This window comes from Zootermopsis nevadensis, unplaced genomic scaffold (genome assembly GCF_977971745.1).
Source record: "Zootermopsis nevadensis isolate Lab colony 2312 unplaced genomic scaffold, Znev_1.0 Znev_ptg000005l, whole genome shotgun sequence".
Taxonomy (NCBI): domain Eukaryota; kingdom Metazoa; phylum Arthropoda; class Insecta; order Blattodea; family Termopsidae; genus Zootermopsis; species Zootermopsis nevadensis.
In genome coordinates, this window is record NW_028259137.1 from 575,996 (window position 1) to 598,352 (window position 22,357).

The following is a 22,357-nucleotide window of genomic DNA, read 5'->3' on the forward strand; positions in this document are numbered from 1 at the left end:
TTCGACACTGGAGAGTAGAACATGAATGACTGAAAGTACATAGTGTAAGAGTCTATGCTGAATATTTGTCACTTAAATGAATTGAATTTTGTTATGATAACTAGATATTACTTTTTGGACAGCCCTCATATCTAGGATTATTTCTACCTGTTTGTGATCTTTCATACTATAATAGAAGGCATAACATATATTTCTGAAAACTGCTGTATATATTCTAGGTTCTGTGTGATTTCTTATTAGTATATACTCGGTAAGAATTTCATTTCAGTATGTTTAATTTTACAACTTCAGTAAAAGAAAGTTGCAATTAGCTATTAAACATCAAGGACAAAATTATTAGTATTTTTCTTTAAATCAATAGCTGTGGATTTTCATCTCATACATCCATTGAAAAATCTTCTAGTGGATTAACTGTAATAGACAATACAATTTAAATTCAGTGGATTTCATAAAACAGAACAATGATGAAACAAAAATATAAAGTGATTGACTGTTTATTAATTTTATCCAGGCCTGAACAGTATGGTCCAGAACTGGTTAAGCTGTTGTCTCAAATTCTGAATCAGTGTGGAAGTGAAACACATGAGTCTGCTTGTGCACTTGCCCTTGAGGGAATTATAGCTCTGTGCAATTCAGAGATTATCAATGTTGCCACTACATGGAGAGCCCTTGCACCAAAGTTATCGAGAGAGAAAAGGCCAGTTGTCATTAAAAGGTAATGTGGAGGATGCTGTCATGTATTATTCAAGTTAGGTTAATCTAGTGTAGTCTAGTCCAGTTCAGGTTAGTTTAAGTTAAATTAATTTAGGTTAGGTTATGTTATGGGAGGTCGGGTGAAGTTAGGTTTTCAAACTCTGAGGTAAACATCATTGATGAGTCAAAACGGGAGTTTCAAGTGGTGAGTTGTGATGGAATTAGAAAAGTGATGATTGACGTGTGTAACATGTATCTTTGTTTACATAGCATTATTAGGGAAGTACAATCAAGAATATTATAGTGGGCTTGATGTGTAGGATGGCTAAGGAGACAATAAATGCTTACATAACTTTTATGGAGTAATCTCTTGAAAACTGGTCACTTGGGAGATCAAGAAGGAGATGGAAGAATAACATTAAGGTGGATCTTAGGAAGATATGTTGTGAGGATGAAAGTTGGATGGAACAAGCTTATAATTTTTCCATTGAAGGCTTTGCTATTAACAATGTTGAATCTTAGGGTTCTGTTGTCAGAGAGTTTGTTAATGTATCTTGGTACCTTTTTGCACAGTCATAACTGAAATAATATTCACTTGAGCACAGTATGTTACTGATTTAAAGACTGAATGTCATTAAATCACTTTTTTATTGTTCACTTCATATATGTCAGTCTAAGAGCTGCTGATATAATTTCAGTTTGTGTAACTTCTTTGGCTGTGTTCTGAGCATGCAGTGTTCAGGAAAAGAATATGACACGCTGGTTTCAGAGGTTGTCACTAAGCTGTGGAGTTATGTAGTAACAAGTAAGGATGTGGAAGTCATTTCTGCTGCACTAAAGTAAGTAAATACTGGTACATCAAGTTTATATGTGTGCTTTCTCTTCCATGTCTGTTCTCTAACTTTTAATCATAAAACTCTAGATTATACAAGATAATGTTAGGTGAAGAAGTATTAAAAGATATGAAGAGCATATCCTAATATTTATGTGAATATTACAAAAGCACCGTCACAGTGGCTGCATGGTCTGAGGTGTGGGCCTTGTGCTGCTTGGTCACTGAGATCGTGGGTTCGAATCCCACTCAAGGCATGGATGTTTGTCCGCGTCTTTCTGTGTTGTGCTGTCCTGTGTACAGGTAGAGGCCTTGCGACAGGCCGATCACTTGTCCAAGGAGTCCTACCAACTGTGTATAGATCAAAGCCAACAAAACGTTGGGACCCGCAGATGCTCAGGCACTGAAGAACGGGTCGTATAAAATAAAAAATAAATATTATAAAAGCCTAAAAAAATTTAATGTTTGTGACTTTCTCTGCCATTTTTATGGACAGTTGATGCCACTCTAGTTGAGTTCATGTGCATAGTTTGCACAGTATCATGACTTTTTGAGTTCTATGAAATCATTTACTCTAGTTTACACTACCCACTGTTTTCATTTTACTTTGAGCATGTATTTTGTTATATTTTGTTACATATTTCATATTTTTGTATCAACCCTCATCATGTGGGAATAGCTGTGACTGGAATGTTGTTTATTAGACATTTTTTCCTATTGCAAAACAACAACTGAAGCAATCTTCCAAGATAATCGTGGGCTATTGCAGATAAAAATATCTGTTTACTCTTAAGATGACAACAAGGATAGTTCATCTGTAGTTAATATTACAATATAAAACTTGTATTCACAATTAAAAAGTAGTTAATTAATTTTGTCATATGGAGTTTACCATAAGAATGTGTGAGGGATATTTGACTCTTTATGAGGCTGTAATTTTAATGTTCGTCGATATAACCATAAATTCTTTGCATTTGAGTAAAATGGTGTAGAGGAATAACTGTGATAAGTAAAAAGTAAATATAAAATAATTTTTTAATTTTAGATTCCAATTATTTTGCTGAAGAGTAAAGAAAAGAATAAACTGACTAGTTGCACGTTTTAGAACCTAATTACTTTTAAGTCTTATAACGTATTTAAAAGCATTTTAACACTGCAACTTTTGCTGCCACAAGCTACTAATCATAACCTATTGCCATTTTTCCCTATGTAATGAACTTGTCAACCCATGTGCAGTTTATAGTAGGTAAACCTTGATTTCCATAGGTATTCTTGTAATTCTGCATTTCCTCTTTCATTCTTTTGTGATTGTATTTCTTGTTCATTGACTGTCACCAGTATAAGTGTTACATGAAGCCAGTAATTTGTGAAAACTGTATCTGTATTGTGTTAAAAGAGCTATAGGTTGTTAATTGAACCTAAGTAGCATTTCACTGGAAGGTTTGTATATTATTGCCTGTACATAATGAAGTAATCGGTGAATTCTGCATACAGCCTCTTATAAAAGTAGTCTATTATAACTTTATTGAGCCCAGCTGGTAAAAACTTATATATGGAAAAATGTTTAAGGAGTTAAAGAATAATGCTACATGTGTTCTAACCAACTACATAGGGTAGATGTCGCCCCCATGTGTGCTGCATGCCTTGCCCATCTTAACCGCATGGATTTGATCATCCTAATAATATCTGTTGAACAGTACAGATTATGAAGTTTCTCTTTATGCAATTATCTCCAGCCTCTTTTCACTTCAACCTTCTTTATGTCCAAATATTCTTGTTAAAACTATTCTGAAACACCCCCAATATATATTCTTCCCTTAGTGTGAGGAACCAGATTTTACACCATACAAAATAACAAGTAAATTTGTAGTTTTGTATATTTATAATCTTTAAATTTTTAGATAGCACGTGAGGAGATGAAATATTCTAAACTCCATGGTAGCAAGCATTCCCATATTTAGTCTCCTTTTCATTTAATCTTGGGTGCAATTTTGATTTATCATCACTCCCAAATATTTTAATTTTGACACGTTTTTAAATGATTTATTAGCTACCTTTATATAAATGATATTGGCCTATAGCCTGGTGGTGAGATATGAACATATACTTACATGGCTGTCTTTTGGGTTGTAGCACCATGTAATCTGGTAGAAGTTTACCAACATCCATCATCAGGATGATGATCACCCTAATGATGGAGGCAGCAACAACATCTGAAATACTGGTAAAATTCTACCAGACTACACAGTACTACAACCCAGAAGACAACCATCTTTGTACTCACCGCTGTGAGAACCTCAAATCCAACATATACCTAATTTTCACTAATTTACTTCCAGACAAACTTCCTTACTTGCATCTAATATAGTTTTTATGATTGTCTCTATTATATTTACACATCTTAACCTAATAAACTAATTTCATCAGTATAGACCAGAAACTGATATGTTCATTCAATTCTAATCCTTTGTGTTTTAGACCTTCCTGATGGTGTATTCTTAAGCAAAGTTTAAAAGCAATGGTGATAAATCATCTTGTTTAAGACCATTATGAATAGGAAATGCATCAGATAACTGTTTTTCCTATATAGACTTTACTGGAAGTTTAATTTAAACACGTTTCATTTAGCCTGACTAGTTTAATTGGTTTTCTGAATAACTTAGAATGTTTTTAACATTCCTGTCGTAACTGAATCATGTTTTTTCTTGAAGTCTATTAATAGCTGACATACTGTCCTGATGTACTCCCATTTTTTTCTCCAGTGTCTTATGAATGCAAAATATCTGAGCAGTAGTTATGTCACAGTCCACACTGATGATTACCAGCAGTTTTGTAGCAGCATTATGTATGGATTTAATCTTTACAGAAGAACATTGGATAAAGTTTTGTGTGTGGAAAACAAAACATTTCAAGCCACAAATTTTCAGGTTGTGGCATAGGCAGAAAAGATCTAACATACGTAACAGTTCTGAATGATTTGAGAGATATCAAATTAAATGTTAAGATGATTTTTCTTGCTGAATTAGGAGGGACAGTGGTATAGGAAATTGTGTACTATTTTAAGATATCATGACATTTTCTTACAAAGACTAAGAGAAATCACAAATAACATATATCAGAAGTCATTTTTCTGGTTGAAATTTGAACTGGGTGCCTCCTAAATAAATATCATATGTATTATCACAGATGCTCAGTTAGGAAATGTAATTAAAAATGAATATTAAAGTTGAGAGAAAGACATAATGTGGACCCAAGAGAAGGTTGGGTGTGAAGGTATGGATTTTATTTAACTGGCTCAGGATAGGTTTGAATGCCATGATATTTTGCCTTCATATTCCATAATAACGGATTGTTAATCAGTTGAATAAATATCACTTGTGTGGGAAAGACTGTGAGTTAGGCAGTTAGTTGTTTAAAATTTGTTAATTGTCATTTTAACCCCGTTTTGTGTATTGCCAAAGACTGACAAGGAAAAGTTAAGCCTGAAAGCGTTACCTGAATATTAACACCAGGATTTAAAATTTACAGCTTTCTTTACATTTGAAATTTGTTAATTGTGATTTTTTACCTCCTTTAGTGTATTGTCAAAGACTGACATGGAAAAGATGAGCCTGAAAACATTACCTGCATGTTATCGCCAAGGTTTAAAACTTCCAACTTCCTATGCTAAGACACCTGTAGATGCTGCACGTAAACCTGAAGATGTTCTTCCTTATATTCCAGGTAAGTACTGGGAATGTTTTATACATCAACGAGCACTCCTGACAACTGAATAAATTCAGAATGTCTGTTGTTATTGTCATCCAGTATTATGCAGCTATTAACCAAGTTATTCACTATATTGTGCCTCAGTAATTTTTACTAGTTGTTCAGTTTTTAATGATCTTAACATTACTTCATTTTAAACTTAGAGACATCATGTACAATTGATTCACTTGCATATGACATGCTTTCTTCATGCTTGTTGTATGTGATTAAGTAAATGGCTCTGGGCTGGATGTTTAGGTTCACTTTCTAACAGGAACAGAGATTATTCTAATGTCCAGAATGAACCTTTGGGCCTACCCAGCTTCCTATCCATCAAGTACCAGAGGCTCTTTTACCAGTGGTAAATAATCCATACCATTTATTTCCACCAAGTGCCATTTTCTGGAATGCATAGCTAATTACCTTCCTACCCACATATGCTTGTGGTATTACTTTTTTTTTTAGTCCAGTAATAGTGACAAGGTACTTTGTAAGAACTGGATAGATGGCTCTGGCAGTCAAATTGGGTGTGAGTAGAAATTGTGCAGAGTCAATGGGTCGGTCACTCACTACTCATAAATGCACACTTCAAGACCAGGAAACCTCTCAGGAAGCCAAGACCCAGAAAGGGTTGTAGCGCAACTGATGATGACTTTGTAAGAACCTGTGATAGGGTATAATGTGGATATTAAAATGGAAAATACGTATATTTATTGTACTGTCAACTTCTTCCTTGCAAAATATTGGTCTGTGTTTAGCCATTTCAAACTGTGCAAACTCTTTCCAGTTATTTCCAGATAATCAGTCTGGTTATATGTATGTGTAGTCGTTTAAGTAATTTATATTTCTTGCAGTACCAGTTACTGCTTATAATCCATAGCTTGGTATGTCTTGACTGTCATCTCTGTGAACTTGCACCAATTTATTTTTGTAGTTTTGTTCTGCTAGCTTTTGAGATATTTCATGCAAAAGAGACAGGTTCTGCCATATCTGATCGCTTTCATTTAGTTGTCTGTGTACCATGAGAAGGCATTAATGGGGAAACACTTCCCAGTTTATCATACTCAGGAATGCTTTAATAACCCAGGTTAGAGAGGCACTACCCTCCCTCTGGTGTCTGTAAACAGAGAAAGTCCATTATTATACTTTATAAAATCTGGGAAAATGCACATTGTCATATTTTAATGATGATCATCAGCACTATTCCATGATGACAGCAAGATTGTTGTCTTAATTTAACATTATTTTACTTGAATGGTCCTATTTTGAGATTTATAACAGTGCATTTATAAATAAAACCCAAATACTATTTCTGCATGAAAGTAGTTTATTTCCTTGAAGATGGCTGTCTTCTGGGTTGTTGCGCCATGTAATCTGGTAGGAGTATACCGACGTTTCAGAGGTCCTTGCTGCCTCTATCATCAGGACAATGACTCAAGCAAGGACCTCTGAAATATCAGTAAACGTCTACCAGACTGCATGGCACAACAACCTAGAAGACAGCCATCTTCATACTCACTGCCATGAAAACCTTAAATCCCAATTTATTTCCTTCTTTATTTATATTTCATGATTTTTAACAGCACATAAAATGTAGTAAAAATCTGTTATTATGATGATGTATCAGCTGCTAAGGAATGTAACATAAAATGAGGTATGGTGCAAGGAGGAGGATGATGACTTGGAATGGATGTGTGAGGAAATGAATGTAATCTCTCTGGAGATGTTATGCAATTTTCCTGGATCACCAGGGGAAAAGTATGAAAATACTCAGGTTAACTGGTCTGCAGCCAGGATTAGAAAGGCTGCCTCCCAATAGCAGGTCTGTTGCGTTACGTTACTGTGACTCTTCGCTTAACCTTTATCTTGCTTGTGTCACATCTTACAAGTAGTTTGACCTTTACATTCATCACCCTAGCCTGCTGCCAAACTGTTAACCATGGATGTAAGTCTGCCCAATAGGCCTGTAGTATGAGGTATTAAATCACGTTTCACATATGATAGAAGTTAACCATATGACAAGTATGATTCAGAAGAATGTGGTAAAATTAAATGTATCCTGTCATGCTTAACACATTAATATATAGTATATATAAGACATTTAAATTATCTCGTCTGCTGGTATCAGGATACAGTAGATTTAAATGACACACAGGACTAAATTACTGTATATTTCTAAAAGATGGATGTAGTTTTCATAGAATGAATGTAATGTAACATCACAGCCCTCCGAGAATGTATAAAGTATATTTATACTAACAACTAAACTTTATTGTGGTTAGGTGAATGCTGGGTACAACTGCTGAAGAACACAAAGCCTGATACTTTGAATGCAGCTGGTGACATGCTGGTTGGGTGGCTCAGTGTTGAATTGACATTGTATCGGATTGGAATGTATAGAACAGCTGCTGCACGTGGAGAACCAGCTAATTACTCTTACCTTCAGCATCGCAGCATATGTCGTGGCATTACTGACTATCTGCAGAGATCATCCCAGGGAACTTTAGACCCTTCCAAAATTCCAGTGGTTAGGCAGTGTCTGAGAATTCTAAGTCACAATTATCCAAGGACTCTTCCTCCGCTTAGCTGGACTTTCTTGCAAGAGTTTCTTCAAGAACCAGAACTTTGCCATTATAGCCTTACCATTGCAACAAAACAGGCATTAATATCTGAATCAGCTAGAAGAATAATAGAGAAATATCTCAATGGTTTTGACCCAAGTACAAAGAATGTAAGTGGCATTGTAGTTATTGGATATATTTAATCATAAAGTGAAAAGTGACTCTCATCTTGTAGTAACCACATACAAAATATAACAAAAGCCCATTCTTATTGCAATGTCTCTGAAATGGCAAATATGAAATCAAAAGGTATGTACATAATTTATGCACAGGATGTACTCATGAAACATACATTTTACTATAACATTGCTCGTGAACCAGAAGACACGAGAATGAAAAGTAAATCCATTTCATTGTGTATATGGTCAAATTTATAATTCATGTCACTTGCTTTTCCATATAGTTGCACCTGAAACACAATAATTTAACAATTATTGAAATGTTAAGCTAAATGTGTGCAGTGGTTTCACAAGTCTAGGTCTGTGGTTACAGTGCTCAGGTGGATACATTTCATGTGGCTTTTGTCCGCAATCCACTCAAAACAACCAAGCGTGCTGCCTGATGATTAAACATGTCACACACAACAGAGCACAAAATTCTGCTGAAAGCTTTGAAATTTAAAAGCTATAAGTACCAAGAAGATGGCTGTTGTCTGGGTTGCTGTGCCGTGTAGTCTGATAGAAGTTTACTGACGTTACAGAGGTCCTTGCTGCCTCTATCATCATGGCAATGAATAAGTTGTGTGAGTGGAAAGTGCTAGAGTTATAGGGACCGGACATTTAAGGAGTAGCCTAACCCCAACCAGTTGGGACTGATGTCAGAATCAGGTGAGGGCGTGGGAAGCAATAGGAGTGTGGGCATGTCGCAGCATGTGCGAGACAGACAGAGAGAAGGAAAAGTAAGTACCAACTTTTTCAGCATGTACCCACCAAAGAAAAAGAAGTTTACTACACACATTGCTCTGACTTTCTTTCAAGATTTTAAGATGACAGAATTTTTCAGACAAAATTGTCTTCATTGAAGCCAAATTCCATTTGTTGGGAAATGTTAAGGAAAAGAGATGGTAGTTTCTAAAATTATATTTGACTTTCTTAACAACACGTGAACTAGAGTTGAATGATATATCTGCTAGACTACTTATGGTGCCCTCATTGAACATTTGTAAAATGTGGGCCACAAAAACTTGATTATATAACCTAGGCAAATGCATTTAATTTACATTTCTTTGACTTTTAGTTCATGAGCAATGCTATAGTGAAATGGTATACATTTCATGTGTGCACCCGGTATGTTACAAGCACAGAATAATTGAATGCAGTGTCCAATGAAATGAGGATAAAATGAACATTGAGCTTACAAAAATATCATATTCACAAAATATTTTTGATTTCATATCTAGCTTCTTATAAAATTAACAAACTGTTTTTTAACACTTGATAGTAATTCAGCTGTCAAGAAAGTCTCTGTTTTGGAACCTGAGAGTTTACTATGAAAACAAAAGTCTTCATTTGACACCTATCTTTTACCACTGTCACCACATTCATCAAATGAAACTACAGTTTAACACTAAACCTAAACTAACTGAATCTTTTTATTGATATGGCATTTCCTTCACACTGGACTTTATGATAGTTCCATGACTTGGTTTTTTGAAATTAAGCTGTGAAATTTCATCCACATCTAATGTTATGATTATGACATAAGGTTCAGTCAATATACTCATTTATTGGAATGAAATGCATTGCTTTGAAGTGGGGTTATTGTAAGTCTTTCAAGTATCTGATGTTCCTAAAGGGACCATCATATGTAATTTTAAATAATGCATGAGGTGCATAAAGTGCACAAAAACTTTGGTCATCCCTTAGCCGAGTGTGTTTGGGTCCAGCTAGTCTCTGTGACATTCAGTGTTTGGAGGAGAATGTTGTCAGAGTGTGTCAGCCATGTGGGAATTGTGGAACAGAAGTTATTTTTCACTAACACACTTCATCAACAGCTACAAGGATTGCACCTATTGTTCCATTCCAGGACAGTTGGTTAAGCCATCTTGTCCGTATTGGTCTTGTGGGGTGCATTTAAGTAGCGAGTGACAAGCTCACTGCCTCTGTACAATTTCTACTCAATCCTGATTTGTTCGCTAGAGCCATCTAGGAGAGAATCAGGAGAGACATGGTTGAGAAATGGCCGCTGAATTATGCTTATGAAACATCTTGTATCATGCTAGTAAGGTTCTTTTACGTGCCGTAAATCTACGACGTGGGACCGCCGGCTTTACTTCCCCTCCACTTGAATACTTCAGTTCTAGTGTAACTGACATATGTCACATTGTGAATTTTTGTTTTTCTTCCTATTCTCCTTTCATGCCATTAAGTGGAACTGCTTTATATTTTACCCAGAATGTGCTGTATAGTCTGAAGTGATGAAGTACTTGGATAGACAATTTCTTTACTGTCTTCTGGGATGTTGCACCATGTAGTCTGATAGAAGAGGATGAGGTAGAGGACGCTAGTAGTACCTCTGAAATGTTGATAAACTTCTACCAGACTGCATGGTGGAACATCTCAGAAGACAACTGTGTTCATACTTGCTGCTGCGAGAACCTGACATCTCAACAAACTTTTCTTTGTTATTGTTACTAGCCTTGTTCTTGAGTAAACAAAATGTGCAGGGAGCTTTCTGTTTTACACTGGCCGTTGTGCCTTTTCTGAACAAGTCACGAATGTCAAAATTAAACTTCACAATGTTAATAAAGAAAAGAAATTTGCACTAGACACTGATTCCAATTAAGAGAGGAAGGTGAGTGATGTGAATGATGGTGGAACAAGGAGAGTAAGAACAGGATGAGCCACAACCTGTGACAGGTGTTGGTGGGGACTTGAACTGGGGACCACCACAAGGAAGAAGGAGCATTCACATATTTACTTGAGCCCTCAAGGTTTTAAAGAAAAGTTAGACCCTTTCTAACAAAAATAGCACACCTCTACACTCTACACCAGGGGTCGTCAACCTTTTTATACCTACTGCCCACTTTTGTATCTTTGTTGATGGTAAAATGTCCATACCGCCAACCGGTGCCGTACGTACTGCCCACCACCATGAAAGAGGCACAGCTCGAAGACTGAGTGATGGCCGGTGGTAAACCCCGCCGTCGTTATGCGCACTAAACTCGTGCCTTTGACTACGGAGCTCATTCGTTGCTCCCTCATCCACGAGTATACTTCGAGAAGTGTCCAGTGAATTATTATCTATATTTAAAGTTTAGAGATGGAATTGCAAAAGCATATTTTAAAAAGTCAAACTCGCGAAGTTGTTATATATATGATATATGAAGGAAGAACCAAATTTGTAACAATGGACAAAAACCCACACTGCCCACATGAAAGCTTGAATCGCCTACTAGTGGGCGGTAGATACCAGGTTGACGACCCCTGCTCTACAGTGTTGATCTAAATGCATACTCAAAGGGTTAAAATTCTACCGAAATTTTCATGCAGATACAGTTTTTATGTATGTCAATATACTACAATAAGTTGTAAGACATGACATTTTTCTTTTAATTTTCATTCTAACAGATATTTTTGCAAATCAGTTGATGTTTACTAAAATTTATGTTAAAACATTTCACTGTGTACTCTTGCTTTTAGAACCAGTCATCCTTGTATTGATGGTATTTATTATCTTAATCTGTGTAGTATGTGAGGATGAGTCATTTCACTGACATTGGTTTGGAAAATTATCACAGTTGTCACTGCTTACAAATTGTACATGGTTCCTCCAGTCATATACTTCAGTAATTGTTTTATTCTGTGTGATCACAAGCAGCCAGGCAGTCTTGCTGATACATTGATACAGCGCTGAATTAATTTATATAACATAACAGTCCAGTTCATTTGCTTTCTTATTATTGCAGGAGGAAATAATAAGACACTTGTTTGACCAGCTTGATGATCTCTGTAAAGGCGTCCCTCCTAATAGTTTAAGGCCTTTTATTGAAAAGTCATTGAATCTGGCTATTGAAGTCTCACAGGTTCATGAAGGTAAGTGAATTTAAGTTGTAGAAGTTAATTTATGGCTTATTTGATAGTTGATAACACTTTTATGGATATAGTGTTGATTGAATTATAGGAGATGAACAGAAAACCATGCTGAAAGAGCTGCTGTCTCAGATAAAGACAACTCTGAAGAAAGATGATATCCATGATGCAAATAGAACAGTGCTGTCAATTCTAGTTGAGGAATTGCTACAGAAGTTTGATGCTAACAATAAAGTAAGTATACAACAGTCGAGTTTCCATTTTCAGAAAACAGTTATTTTCTGTCTTTGAGCTGAACATTTGCTGCACATAGTTTAAAGATTTTGTCTGTTGCTGATTGTGAAAATTATGGAGCCGTTATATGGCACTTTATTCATTGAGGGTGCTGTTCGTTTTGAACTTGGATTGTTACGAAAGGAGCATAAAAAATCTCATGCCAAGCACAAAGAAGTCATTATTTTAAAACTAGTGTAAAAATCTGTTGAAATTTAATAGGAATTGATTTCTTTAACTTTCATCCCTCAATCTCCTTTTCCCTTTCCTTTGTATGTTTTATGTCTTCTCTCCCTTATTTCTTTCTCATTTCTTCAGTTTGTCACTCATATCATCAATCTTTTCCCCACTTCTTCCCGTCCTTTACTCAAATTCTCCAAAACACGTAATTGTGAAAAGTAATGAAAAATAAGCTATGTGTTACATTACAGAGTGCTATCTAGCATAAAAGCATTAAACTGTGTTTTATATAATAGTGCAGATGCTCTAACGTTAATATGTGCTTCTATGCTTGTTTTACTACAATCAACTTTCCTGTTCAGAATGGGTAAAATGTGCTGTGCTATGTATGGATTGATCTTCAAATTCAAAATAGCACTTGGACTCATCACATTTTGAAGCATTCATCTTGCTGTATTGTGAGAAGTCTGGCAAAACATCCATCAAATAAACCCCCATAACTGTTCTTATCCATACATTTTTTGCATCTGGAGTGTAATGTAAAACATTGACTTTCAGGAATGAGCCATGTCACATGTTGAAAATTATCCGTTTTGAAAAACATTGCAGTTGCCATCTAAAAGGTGGAAATGTTAGTTGGGCATTTTTTAGGTCCTACATAGGACAGGCAGTAGGTTGTGAAAGTGATGTGACAAATCTGATTGGCAGAGTGGGAGACTCCAATTCATGTTGTGCATTTGGTTGAGGAAAAGGGGTGATGGAAAGTTTCTTTTAAGGGACGTGTGGTGAGGGGAAGAGGTGACAGAGGAAGTTTTGATGACCACGAGAATGAGGAATGGAGGTGGCAGAAGGATTTTAATGATTGTGTGGATGGGCCACTAGGTTGCAAGAAGAGATAACAAGAAGTTTTTTCACATTCGTGTAAAGTGGAAAGAAGTGATGAGAACATTGTTCAAATCCAACAAAATTATACAACCCCTGACTTAGAAATCAGGTTTGTACAAGATCCCCTGTTCTTGTAGTAAGGTGTACATTGGCCAAAGAGGTCATCACTTCTCTGATAGGTTCTAAGAACACATCAGAGACACCAGACTAGAGAACCAGCTGTCAGTAGTAGCTTAACATTCTGCAGCAAGTAAACTTGGCATTGACTTCGACAAAACATGCTATATCCAGCATCTATGCTTGCTGTCTACACATAATCAGGGAATAAATTGAATTAACTAATTATCTCCATAACTTAAACCATGAAGATGGTTACAGATTAAGCAAAGCCTTGCTTTACCTGTTTTCTTCCGGTTTGCCAACCCAACCACTTCTTTCCTTAAATAATGACTGAACCTTCCTTCCTATTCATATCAAAGATATTCTCATCACTCCTATTGACTTCACATGATCTCTGAAAACTCCTTTTGTCATCTCTTCTCATACCACCTGGTCATAAAAAGGTCCACTCTTTGTCACCTCTTCTCCCAACCTTGTGGCCCATCCAAGTAATTGCTTAAATCCTTTTTCCACCTCTTTTTCTATTTATAGTTTATTTAATGATGCATTCAGTATCTCAGACTGTATAGTGTCAATTAAGTGGATGATAGTGAATAATTAATTGGAAAAGATGTGGTAGGAAGCGGTCTTGGCCTAATTGAAGGTACTGTCCTGGAATTTTTCTGCAAGTTTTGTCTTGAAAGCATGATTTTTCTATTGTTTTTCATCAAGTTTTTCATATACGCTTCTAAACGTTTGGGAGAGGAGCCACATATAAAATCTGATATGACTAGGTGCCTTAGAGTGAATTTCCATTCTTCCTTGAAAGAGCCCCTTTAGGGCCACTCCTTTTTTCCCCACTGTTTCCCATTGGTTATCCTTTCTATGTACTAACCCACCTCACTACTTAATTTACTGTTACCCAGAAGAGGAGGTAATAGGTCCCTACGTAATGTTGGTATAATCAACAACAAGATTACACATGATAACTGAAAAGACTGCAATTTAAATATCACAGATTTTTGAATCGGCTTAAAATAGACAATTTACATAACATGTATTACTCATAGATATTTGGCTTCTCTTTCAGTTCTTTGATGCATATGTCGACTGTGTAACTGAGCTAACATCAAAATATTTGGAACGTATGAGCTCTCCATCATCATGGTGGGAGGTAACTCCTGACAAACTAAGACAATCTCTTGGAATTCGCAGTGCTTTAGCACGTAAAGCTGATTCTGAAGTTCCATTGGTATGGCTGAATGAATGTATTGATGCAACTTTAAACCTTGTGGCGTAAGTATAAGAAAAGCCTCTTTTCTGGAACCAGGTAGGCACAAGACTACAGGTGGGTCGAAAGAATGGGGATGCACAAAAGATTAGCTAATGATTGTAGTGCATGGGTCACTCTGATCCCCACCCTATTCTCATATATAAGAGAAACCTGTAGGTTCATCTGTGCAAGCTACCCTGAAGTTGGAGGCAGTACATTCCTCCAGAACATCTGTATCTCCCTCCAACTTCACATGATGTTACAACCCAGAAGACAAACATTGATTCCAAGAGAATAGAATTTATTTGTTCTGTGCGCACAGTAAATAAAATCATTATGGAAAGTCATTACCTGTATGCCCAATCTCCAAAACTACTAGATGGATTTTGATAACATGTGGTACTGATGGTTTCAACTGAAGTTGTCAGAACACAACTTTAGTCTTTAGGGGAGATCATAAACCTCATTGTAAGATTTGAGGTTTTCACAGCCGTGAGTATGAAGATTTCTGTCTTCTGGGTTGTTGCGCTGTGTAGTATGGTAGATGTTTACCAACATTTCAGAGGTCATACTGCCTCCACCATCAGGGTGATGAATGAGCCAATTGAGTGGAGAGGGCTAGGTTTATAAACCTCATTCATCGCCCTGATGATGGACCTCTGGAATGTTTGTGAACATTATCAGATTTGGAACACAGTACTGGTATCAAGTCTAACATGTTCCCACCCACCATATGAACAGAGAAGTTGTACTTTGAAGTGACAATTGGAAAGTGCTTCAGAGGGCACAATTTGCTTTCTTTCTTTTATTCAAGCAGGGAAATAAATTGACATATTATTTTTAAATGAATTGTTTCAATTTTGTAAATATAAACGATCACAATAATAAAAGTGACATGAAACTAAAAACATGGTGTCTCAGAAGCAGTGGTTAATCTGGAAAGAAAGAAAAAATATTTCCCTCTTCTGGATTGTTGTGCCGTGTAGTATGGTAGATGTTTACCAACATTTCGGAGGTCATACTGCCTCCATCATCAGGGCGATGAATGAGCAAATTGAGTGGAGAGGGCTAGGTTTATAGGGACTGGACAGTGAATGGAGTAGCCTAATTCTAGCCAATGGGAGCAGGTGTCAAATCAGGCTTGGGTGGGGACCATTAGGAGAGGGTGGGCGCTACTCCATTCACTGTCCAGTTCCTATAAACTTAACCCTTTCCACTCAATTGGATCATTCATTGCCCTGATGACGGAGGCAATATGACCTCTGAAACGTTGGTAAACATCGACCAGACTACACAGCGCAACAACCCAGAAGACAGAAATCTTTAGACTTACCGCTGTGAAAACCTCAGATCCTACAAAAAATAAAAAAACTTTCTCTTCCACGTGATCTCTCTTAAGTACTGGACTACAGCCTTAAATCACTCTGTATAATCCCTACTTGATAGAAAGTTCAGATTTAATATCTTTCTCTCAAAAATGGCTCATTACACAAAATAACCCTGGCACTTAATAGAATGTAAAGCTCTTATTTAAATATCTTTGCTTTAAACGTTTTTTTGTGTGCAGAATATTTAATGAAACATAAGAACAATTTTATTCAAGACTATACATTGCCATATGAACCAGATAGTGTAATAAGTTGTGTACCAGTAGATTTATGTCTGCAGTAAATAAGCATCAAGACAAATGTGGTATGCAGAACTGCCTAGAATGCATTCAGAAAATTTGTGTGCTCCAGATTCATGTACATCTCTTTACTTCTATTTCTGTATTTTTATCCATGAATCAGTTTCTCAGTGGAGAAATTTTGTTTTTATTTGTGGTTTACAATAAGAAATCGTCTGATTTTATTCTTTATTTAGGGACACTAAATGCCCATTTTCTTATTCTGCAGTGAACACACTAGTGTATTGCAGTGCATGGCATCAGTGCTGAGTTGTGTTCGAGAGCATGAAACAAATTGTCGCTGGTTAATGGAGCTCTTAGGACGGATTCAGAATGTAATTAATAAGAAAACAGATTCAGATAATCAGCAGGTGAGTAGAACAACAATCATACTGACTCAGTAATTGATAACTGCCAGTTTTAAATTCTCAGCTGTTAAAAACTAAAGTTTACAAGAAAAATGAAACAGTGATAGTATAGTAGTTTGTTCAGTGCAAAAGACCAAAGGTGAAACTAATTTTTAATTTTGTTTTATTGTTATGAGATCCTTTTTCTCTTCAGTATCTAATTTTTGTTTGGTTTACGTGATTGGTTTGTCCATCTGTACAAACATGCCTTTTGATTTCTGATGAAGAGATTGGATTTATTATTAGGGGAAAATGCTGAACATTATTGTTTTACACTACCATAGAACTTGATTATAACCAGTTTTTCTCCATTCTGATATTTGCAACTGAATACACAACATAGAATAAAATGTTGATAGAGTGAATACCATTTAAACAATAATGTAATTGTAGTTACAAAATTACCAGTCTCCTCCAGGATGTGCATATATAAAAGTATTTATTCCTGTACTTTATGGAGTATGCCTGTATTGTTGCTACTAATCTCATCCTTGGTGTTTCAGTATTTCTTTTGCATCGAGTAATTTCCTTTAAGTTACAGAGCTTGTGAATAATATCTATTTGAATATCCTTTGAGATGTCACAACATAAGTCCAGTGATGTGTAATCATAGGGTTCTACTCTTGTTCACACAAAAAATTTTCACCCTGTTTTTGATGATGACTGTACAAGGGAATCTTGTTATGTCCCAAGATACTGGGTCCTTGGTGAAATTTTGGAAGTCTAAGTTCAAAGAACACCACAAACCTAAATAATTTCATATCAGATATTAAAAATTCTGTATAATTTTAAGTAATTATCAATTCACATTCAAGAACACTATAGAAGGTGTGTGAATTTGCTAAAAGGTAGCAAATATGAGGACCAGAGTATTAAAATTTAGAGGAGGAATTTTAAGAATGGTTATGACATGGTTGTGCAAGTACGAGGGTGAGTCAAATGAAAACCGTATTTTTTTTTAAATTTAATTTATTGAATGAAAGCGGTACACAACTATATCATTTTTCTACATAGTCTCCATTTCGTTCAAGACAGGCCCTCCAGCATTTACGAAGTGTATGGATTCCTCTAGAAAAAAATTCATGTGGTTGTCTGCGCAACCACTCATGAACCACCTGCTGTAGCTCTTCATCAGAACGGAACTTTTTTCCTCCCATCGCCTCTTTGAGTGGCCCAAACATGTGGTAATCACTTGGGGCTAGGTCTGGTGAGTATGGCAGATGTGGAAGACACTCAAAGTGCAAGTCTTGGATTGTTGCAACTGTTGCACGGGCAGTATGGGGCCGAGCATTGTCATGTTGCAAAAGGACACCTCTAGTCAAAATTCCACGTCGCTTTGATCTGACTGCAGGTCGAAGATGATTCTTCAAGAGATCTGAATATGAGGCACTGGTGATAGTGTTCCCCCGAGGTGTGTAATGCTCCAAGAGTACGCCTCGTTCATCCCAAAAGAGAGTCAGCATAATCTTCCCTGCAGATGCTGCTTCCGGAAGTTCTTGGGTTTTGGTGATGAGGAATGATGCCATTGCTTGCTCGTTCTCTTTGTTTACGGTTGGTGGTAGTGCAACATGAAAATGCAGACAACCACAAGAATTTTTTTCTAGAGGAATCCATACACTTCGTAAACGCTGGAGGGCCTGTATTGAACGAAATGGAGACTATGTTGAAAAATGATATAGTTGTGTACCGCTTTCATTCAATAAATTAAATTTAAAAAAAATTTACAGTTTTCATTTGACTCACTCTCGTAGTATTCCTATGAACCTTTAACAGCCAAAAGGAACATATGTCCTGTTAGCCAGTGTACGTAGTTGGCCAAATGGGGCTATTTTATTCTACTACATTATGATATTGTTAAAACTTTTATGCAGTAAAAAAACCAGCATTGTGTGAATTAGATGCTTCAAAGGTATTATTCGTTGTGAGAGATTCATAATTGAATCACTGACTTTAAGTGGTGTGTTTTCTTATTAACATATCCCTGAAAATTTGTAAATACTGTGGAATATTTAAAGTAATTTTTTCTAAGAAGCTGTCCTTTCTATGTTGGCCCGTAAAGTGTCAAAATCAGACAGAAATATCTAAAGATGCTTCAAAATATCCATTCTTATATCACTGTCCCCCTTCATAGAATCCACACTTCCTTTTTCTTGTTATTTCATCAAGGTATTAGTTTCCTGTGAGGGTACCGATGGTTTGGCTGTATACTTAAAGGAATGATGTTTGATCTGCTCTGCTTAAAATATCTATGAGCGTTTTAGATTGTCATATATCTTATTGGAAAAAACCCAACCCCTTTGAGAAGATACATATGTTATGTCAAGAAGCTGTATCACATTGAAAATGTATAGAAATCACTACAGTTTATTGCTATTTCTAGACAGGTTATACAGCACTTTCTTGTGGTTTTGTCATTCGTACACTTTAGTCAAGTCATCCCTCACCCCTGTATAAATGTCACTCTGTTTCATTTTGAGTTTCTTTCTGTGAACATCCTGTGGCATTCCTTATTAGTTATGTTTCACAGGACCACAACATTGCATTTAGTCAATAGAGAATGATAAATTATCAATATGCTATACAAATCCTGGTCACTGTTGTTGTGTCACTGTTGCATTTGCAGTTATTTTCAACTTTTATATTATATAAATATCTATTTGAGTCACATAGTTTTGTTTTCTTTAGTATATAGTATCTGAAAACTACTCTTTTAATGACCTTGATCGCTGTTAAATTTTCAGCCAGTTATATTTAGTACACAAACCATTGACATTCACATCACTTCCAAAACCTGTCATACCTTTCATCTCGTCATATGTTTCTTGTTTACTGAAGAACTCTCAGTACCAAAAAAAATCATTCTTCTGTAAGAGGGCATAGAAAGCTGTTCTAGTATGGACCAAATCTTTGATCGTGCTCTATCTGTACAAATAAAAGTGTATTTTCTGTATAGAGATATCAGTGACCTTGAAAGGACTGGGTGGAAAGCAGTTGTGGTTTATTTCTAGGTATTACCCAATCATTCATCTGATGTGACTGATGAAAACTATGAAAATCCTCCTTAGTCAAGGCATTATCTAACATACCACCTGAATACAAGTCCATATTGTTACCACTTGAGCAGTCTTGCTTGGCTCAGTATTAGAAGACTTTATTCCTTTATTTTTATATGCTTACCTATTCCCAAAGCAGTTGAAACAAGAACTGATCTTTCTTTTTGTGCTACATAAATAATTATTTTGTTCTACTGATTCCTCTGTTCAGGAGGGCATAACATAACACTGTGTTTAGACTGGCTTTCACTGTGAAACAATTTTGATATATGATTAGCTTGAACTAAGGTTATCAGAACCAAAATGGCACAAACACACTTCTAAGTCTACATGAGTTATACTACATTTCCTCTTTGGATTACCAGTCATTCATATTAATTCTCAGATAATGATGTGTGTTAATCAGTGCACTGACAAAGAATTCTGAGAACAGAAACAAGGGCTTGCATTGAAACAGCTGTTGAAACCTTGGCCATTTGTGTTTGTTGTACAGCTGTGAGTTTGAAGTGTGCAAGTTGATTTTATTACAAAAAAGATTACATCATTCTAAAGCTGTGTGTGTGTTAATAACTTTCTGTCAATCTTGACTCATCAGTTTTCCACTATTTCAAAGACTGGACAAGAATGTGGAAACAAACTAGAAAAGGTCTGATTATTTTGACACCTCAGTGGTGAAATTGATTCGTCATTAGTAGTCTGTGATTTATATTAAGATTCTGGGTCAAAAAATTGCAATGAATAGGCTACAGTTTATTTTATGATTCATTATACTTTGAAGCATTTAAATGCTAATTTAAACTGGCTGTGAGGTTGTGACAGGAAATTTAAATTCCCGCGTTTTGAAGGTTGAAGATCCTGTTTTCCAGAACATGAAAAGTGAGCTGATGTTACTGTTATTCTGTAGATACAGTAACAGCTGAAAACTAGCACAAATATGTAAAGCTATAACTGGGAAAATACATACCAAGAGCATATTCACTGTGGATAAAGTTGTGCCACAGTATTCAACGTAACAAAACAGTGCCAATTATAAGAGAAACAGACCCTGGATAGATGGAGCATGCTGCTGTGTTGTGCTCTGGGGGAAGTCAAAAATCATGGATGATTTTTTGTTTGTTTGTTTGTTTGTCTCTAGCACTTTCAATTAACCAAGTTTTCCTGTAATTTTGTCATGGAGTTTAAAGTACACATTTTCTCTCTGGTTCTTTTATCTATCTTTACACTGTTACGCGCACATCACACAAGATGTTTCTAGCAGTTTCAGCTAGTGCAAGGAAATGGAAGGTGAACTGTCTCAGCTATATAAACAACAAGCTAGTTTAGTGTGCACAGTTGCTAAGCAACCAAGTAAGGTGAATGACAGGGAGCAAAGGAGTACAGGAAACTTCGATACACGATGTTCAGACTTCAAGAAGAGAATGGTTAATACCAATGTAGAACTGAGAAATAGGCTAACAATCAAGATTTGTGATTGACAGCCATAGGTACTGCACTCAAGAAGATAATTATCTATAAATATAATGCTAATAATAAATCCATGATTCAAAAAACCAAAGTTACTAACAATCTAAGAATATGGGGAGGTTACATTTATTTGTGTTATTCCAGATCTTCCATCTTCAAGGATTAACATGCTACCAGGTCTTCAGATACAGATTTGTGTATATTAATCTGAACTGATTGTTTTTTATACTGGAATTGTTAATTTGATATGACATCCTGTGACCAATGTTCCTATTATTTACCAACATGACTCAGCCTGGAGATTGGCTATCCTGATTGATGTTTTTCTCAGTCTCACTCCAGGTAAATGTCAGGATAGTACCTTAAATTAGGCTATGACCACTTCCTTCCACATCCTTTCTGATTTATTATATAACACCATCCTCTCATTTGATGCTATATAGTCTGAGCTACTGAGATTTCAGTCAAACATGAAGTATCACTGTGGCTAAGTCTCACAGATCATATCATTGTTTTGTCAGCTACCAATTTACACTGCTGCCTTCCATTCACTTCTCTTTTCCACAGTGTTTTATTGTATTTGTCTTTGGGTCAGTTTTCTTATCACTTGATTATGGCAACACAATCTTTAGGTTATCTTAACATTTCCATTTATGAAGCTCCTCTGGTCAATGCATTGCTTTCCATTCATACTTCACCCAATCTTCATTTCTGAAATATTTCATCAGATTTTATGCCAATTTCCTTCCTTCCTCGTTGTAAATCAGTCAAGTTTCTCAATAAACAGTTCAGCAACCTGTAGTCCACTTATGTAAGTCTACTGTAGAGGTAGGCTAAACCATATGTAGTTTGTTGCCTTAAATTTGTCTTTTGGAATCTGACTATGTAGGAGTACACCAACCATATTTAACTTTAACTTTGTTCTCAGTTTTAAAAAGTTGTGGATTAGCCCACTGTAACTCCCAGGTCAATTATTGCATCTGTAGTTAGGCAATGTAAAGGTATAGCCAGTTGCCATCTTAATGACAATATACAAACAACTGTGCAGTTCAATGCAGAACATTGAATTTCTTGATTAGTAGTTAGTATTAAGACTTGGGAAGGCCCTTGACTCAAAATCTTTGCAGAAGATA

At 36.0% G+C, this 22,357-nt stretch overlaps 1 protein-coding gene across 11 annotated transcripts in view; it reads left to right on the forward strand.

Moving 5' to 3' along the window:
* LOC110835440 (focadhesin) overlaps positions 1 to 22,357 on the forward strand; it is a 49,895-nt gene that overhangs the window by 22,884 nt on the left and 4,654 nt on the right. For 9 of the 11 annotated variants that reach the window (XR_002544905.2, XM_022075651.2, XM_022075650.2 and 6 more), the window contains 8 exons: positions 512 to 715; positions 1,392 to 1,532; positions 5,103 to 5,248; positions 7,555 to 8,003; positions 11,801 to 11,927; positions 12,016 to 12,158; positions 14,452 to 14,657; positions 16,530 to 16,671. Coding sequence is in view for 8 of the 11 variants with exons in the window: in XM_022075651.2 (XP_021931343.1) it covers positions 512 to 715; positions 1,392 to 1,532; positions 5,103 to 5,248; positions 7,555 to 8,003; positions 11,801 to 11,927; positions 12,016 to 12,158; positions 14,452 to 14,657; positions 16,530 to 16,671 (1,558 nt within the window). In the remaining 3 variants the exon portion in view is untranslated. Of the gene's footprint in view, positions 1 to 511; positions 716 to 1,391; positions 1,533 to 5,102; positions 5,249 to 7,554; positions 8,004 to 11,800; positions 11,928 to 12,015; positions 12,159 to 13,153; positions 13,372 to 14,451; positions 14,658 to 16,529; positions 16,672 to 21,368; positions 21,567 to 22,357 lie in introns of those variants that run through there. The other 2 variants (XR_002544906.2, XR_002544907.2) reach the window with 2 other exon arrangements.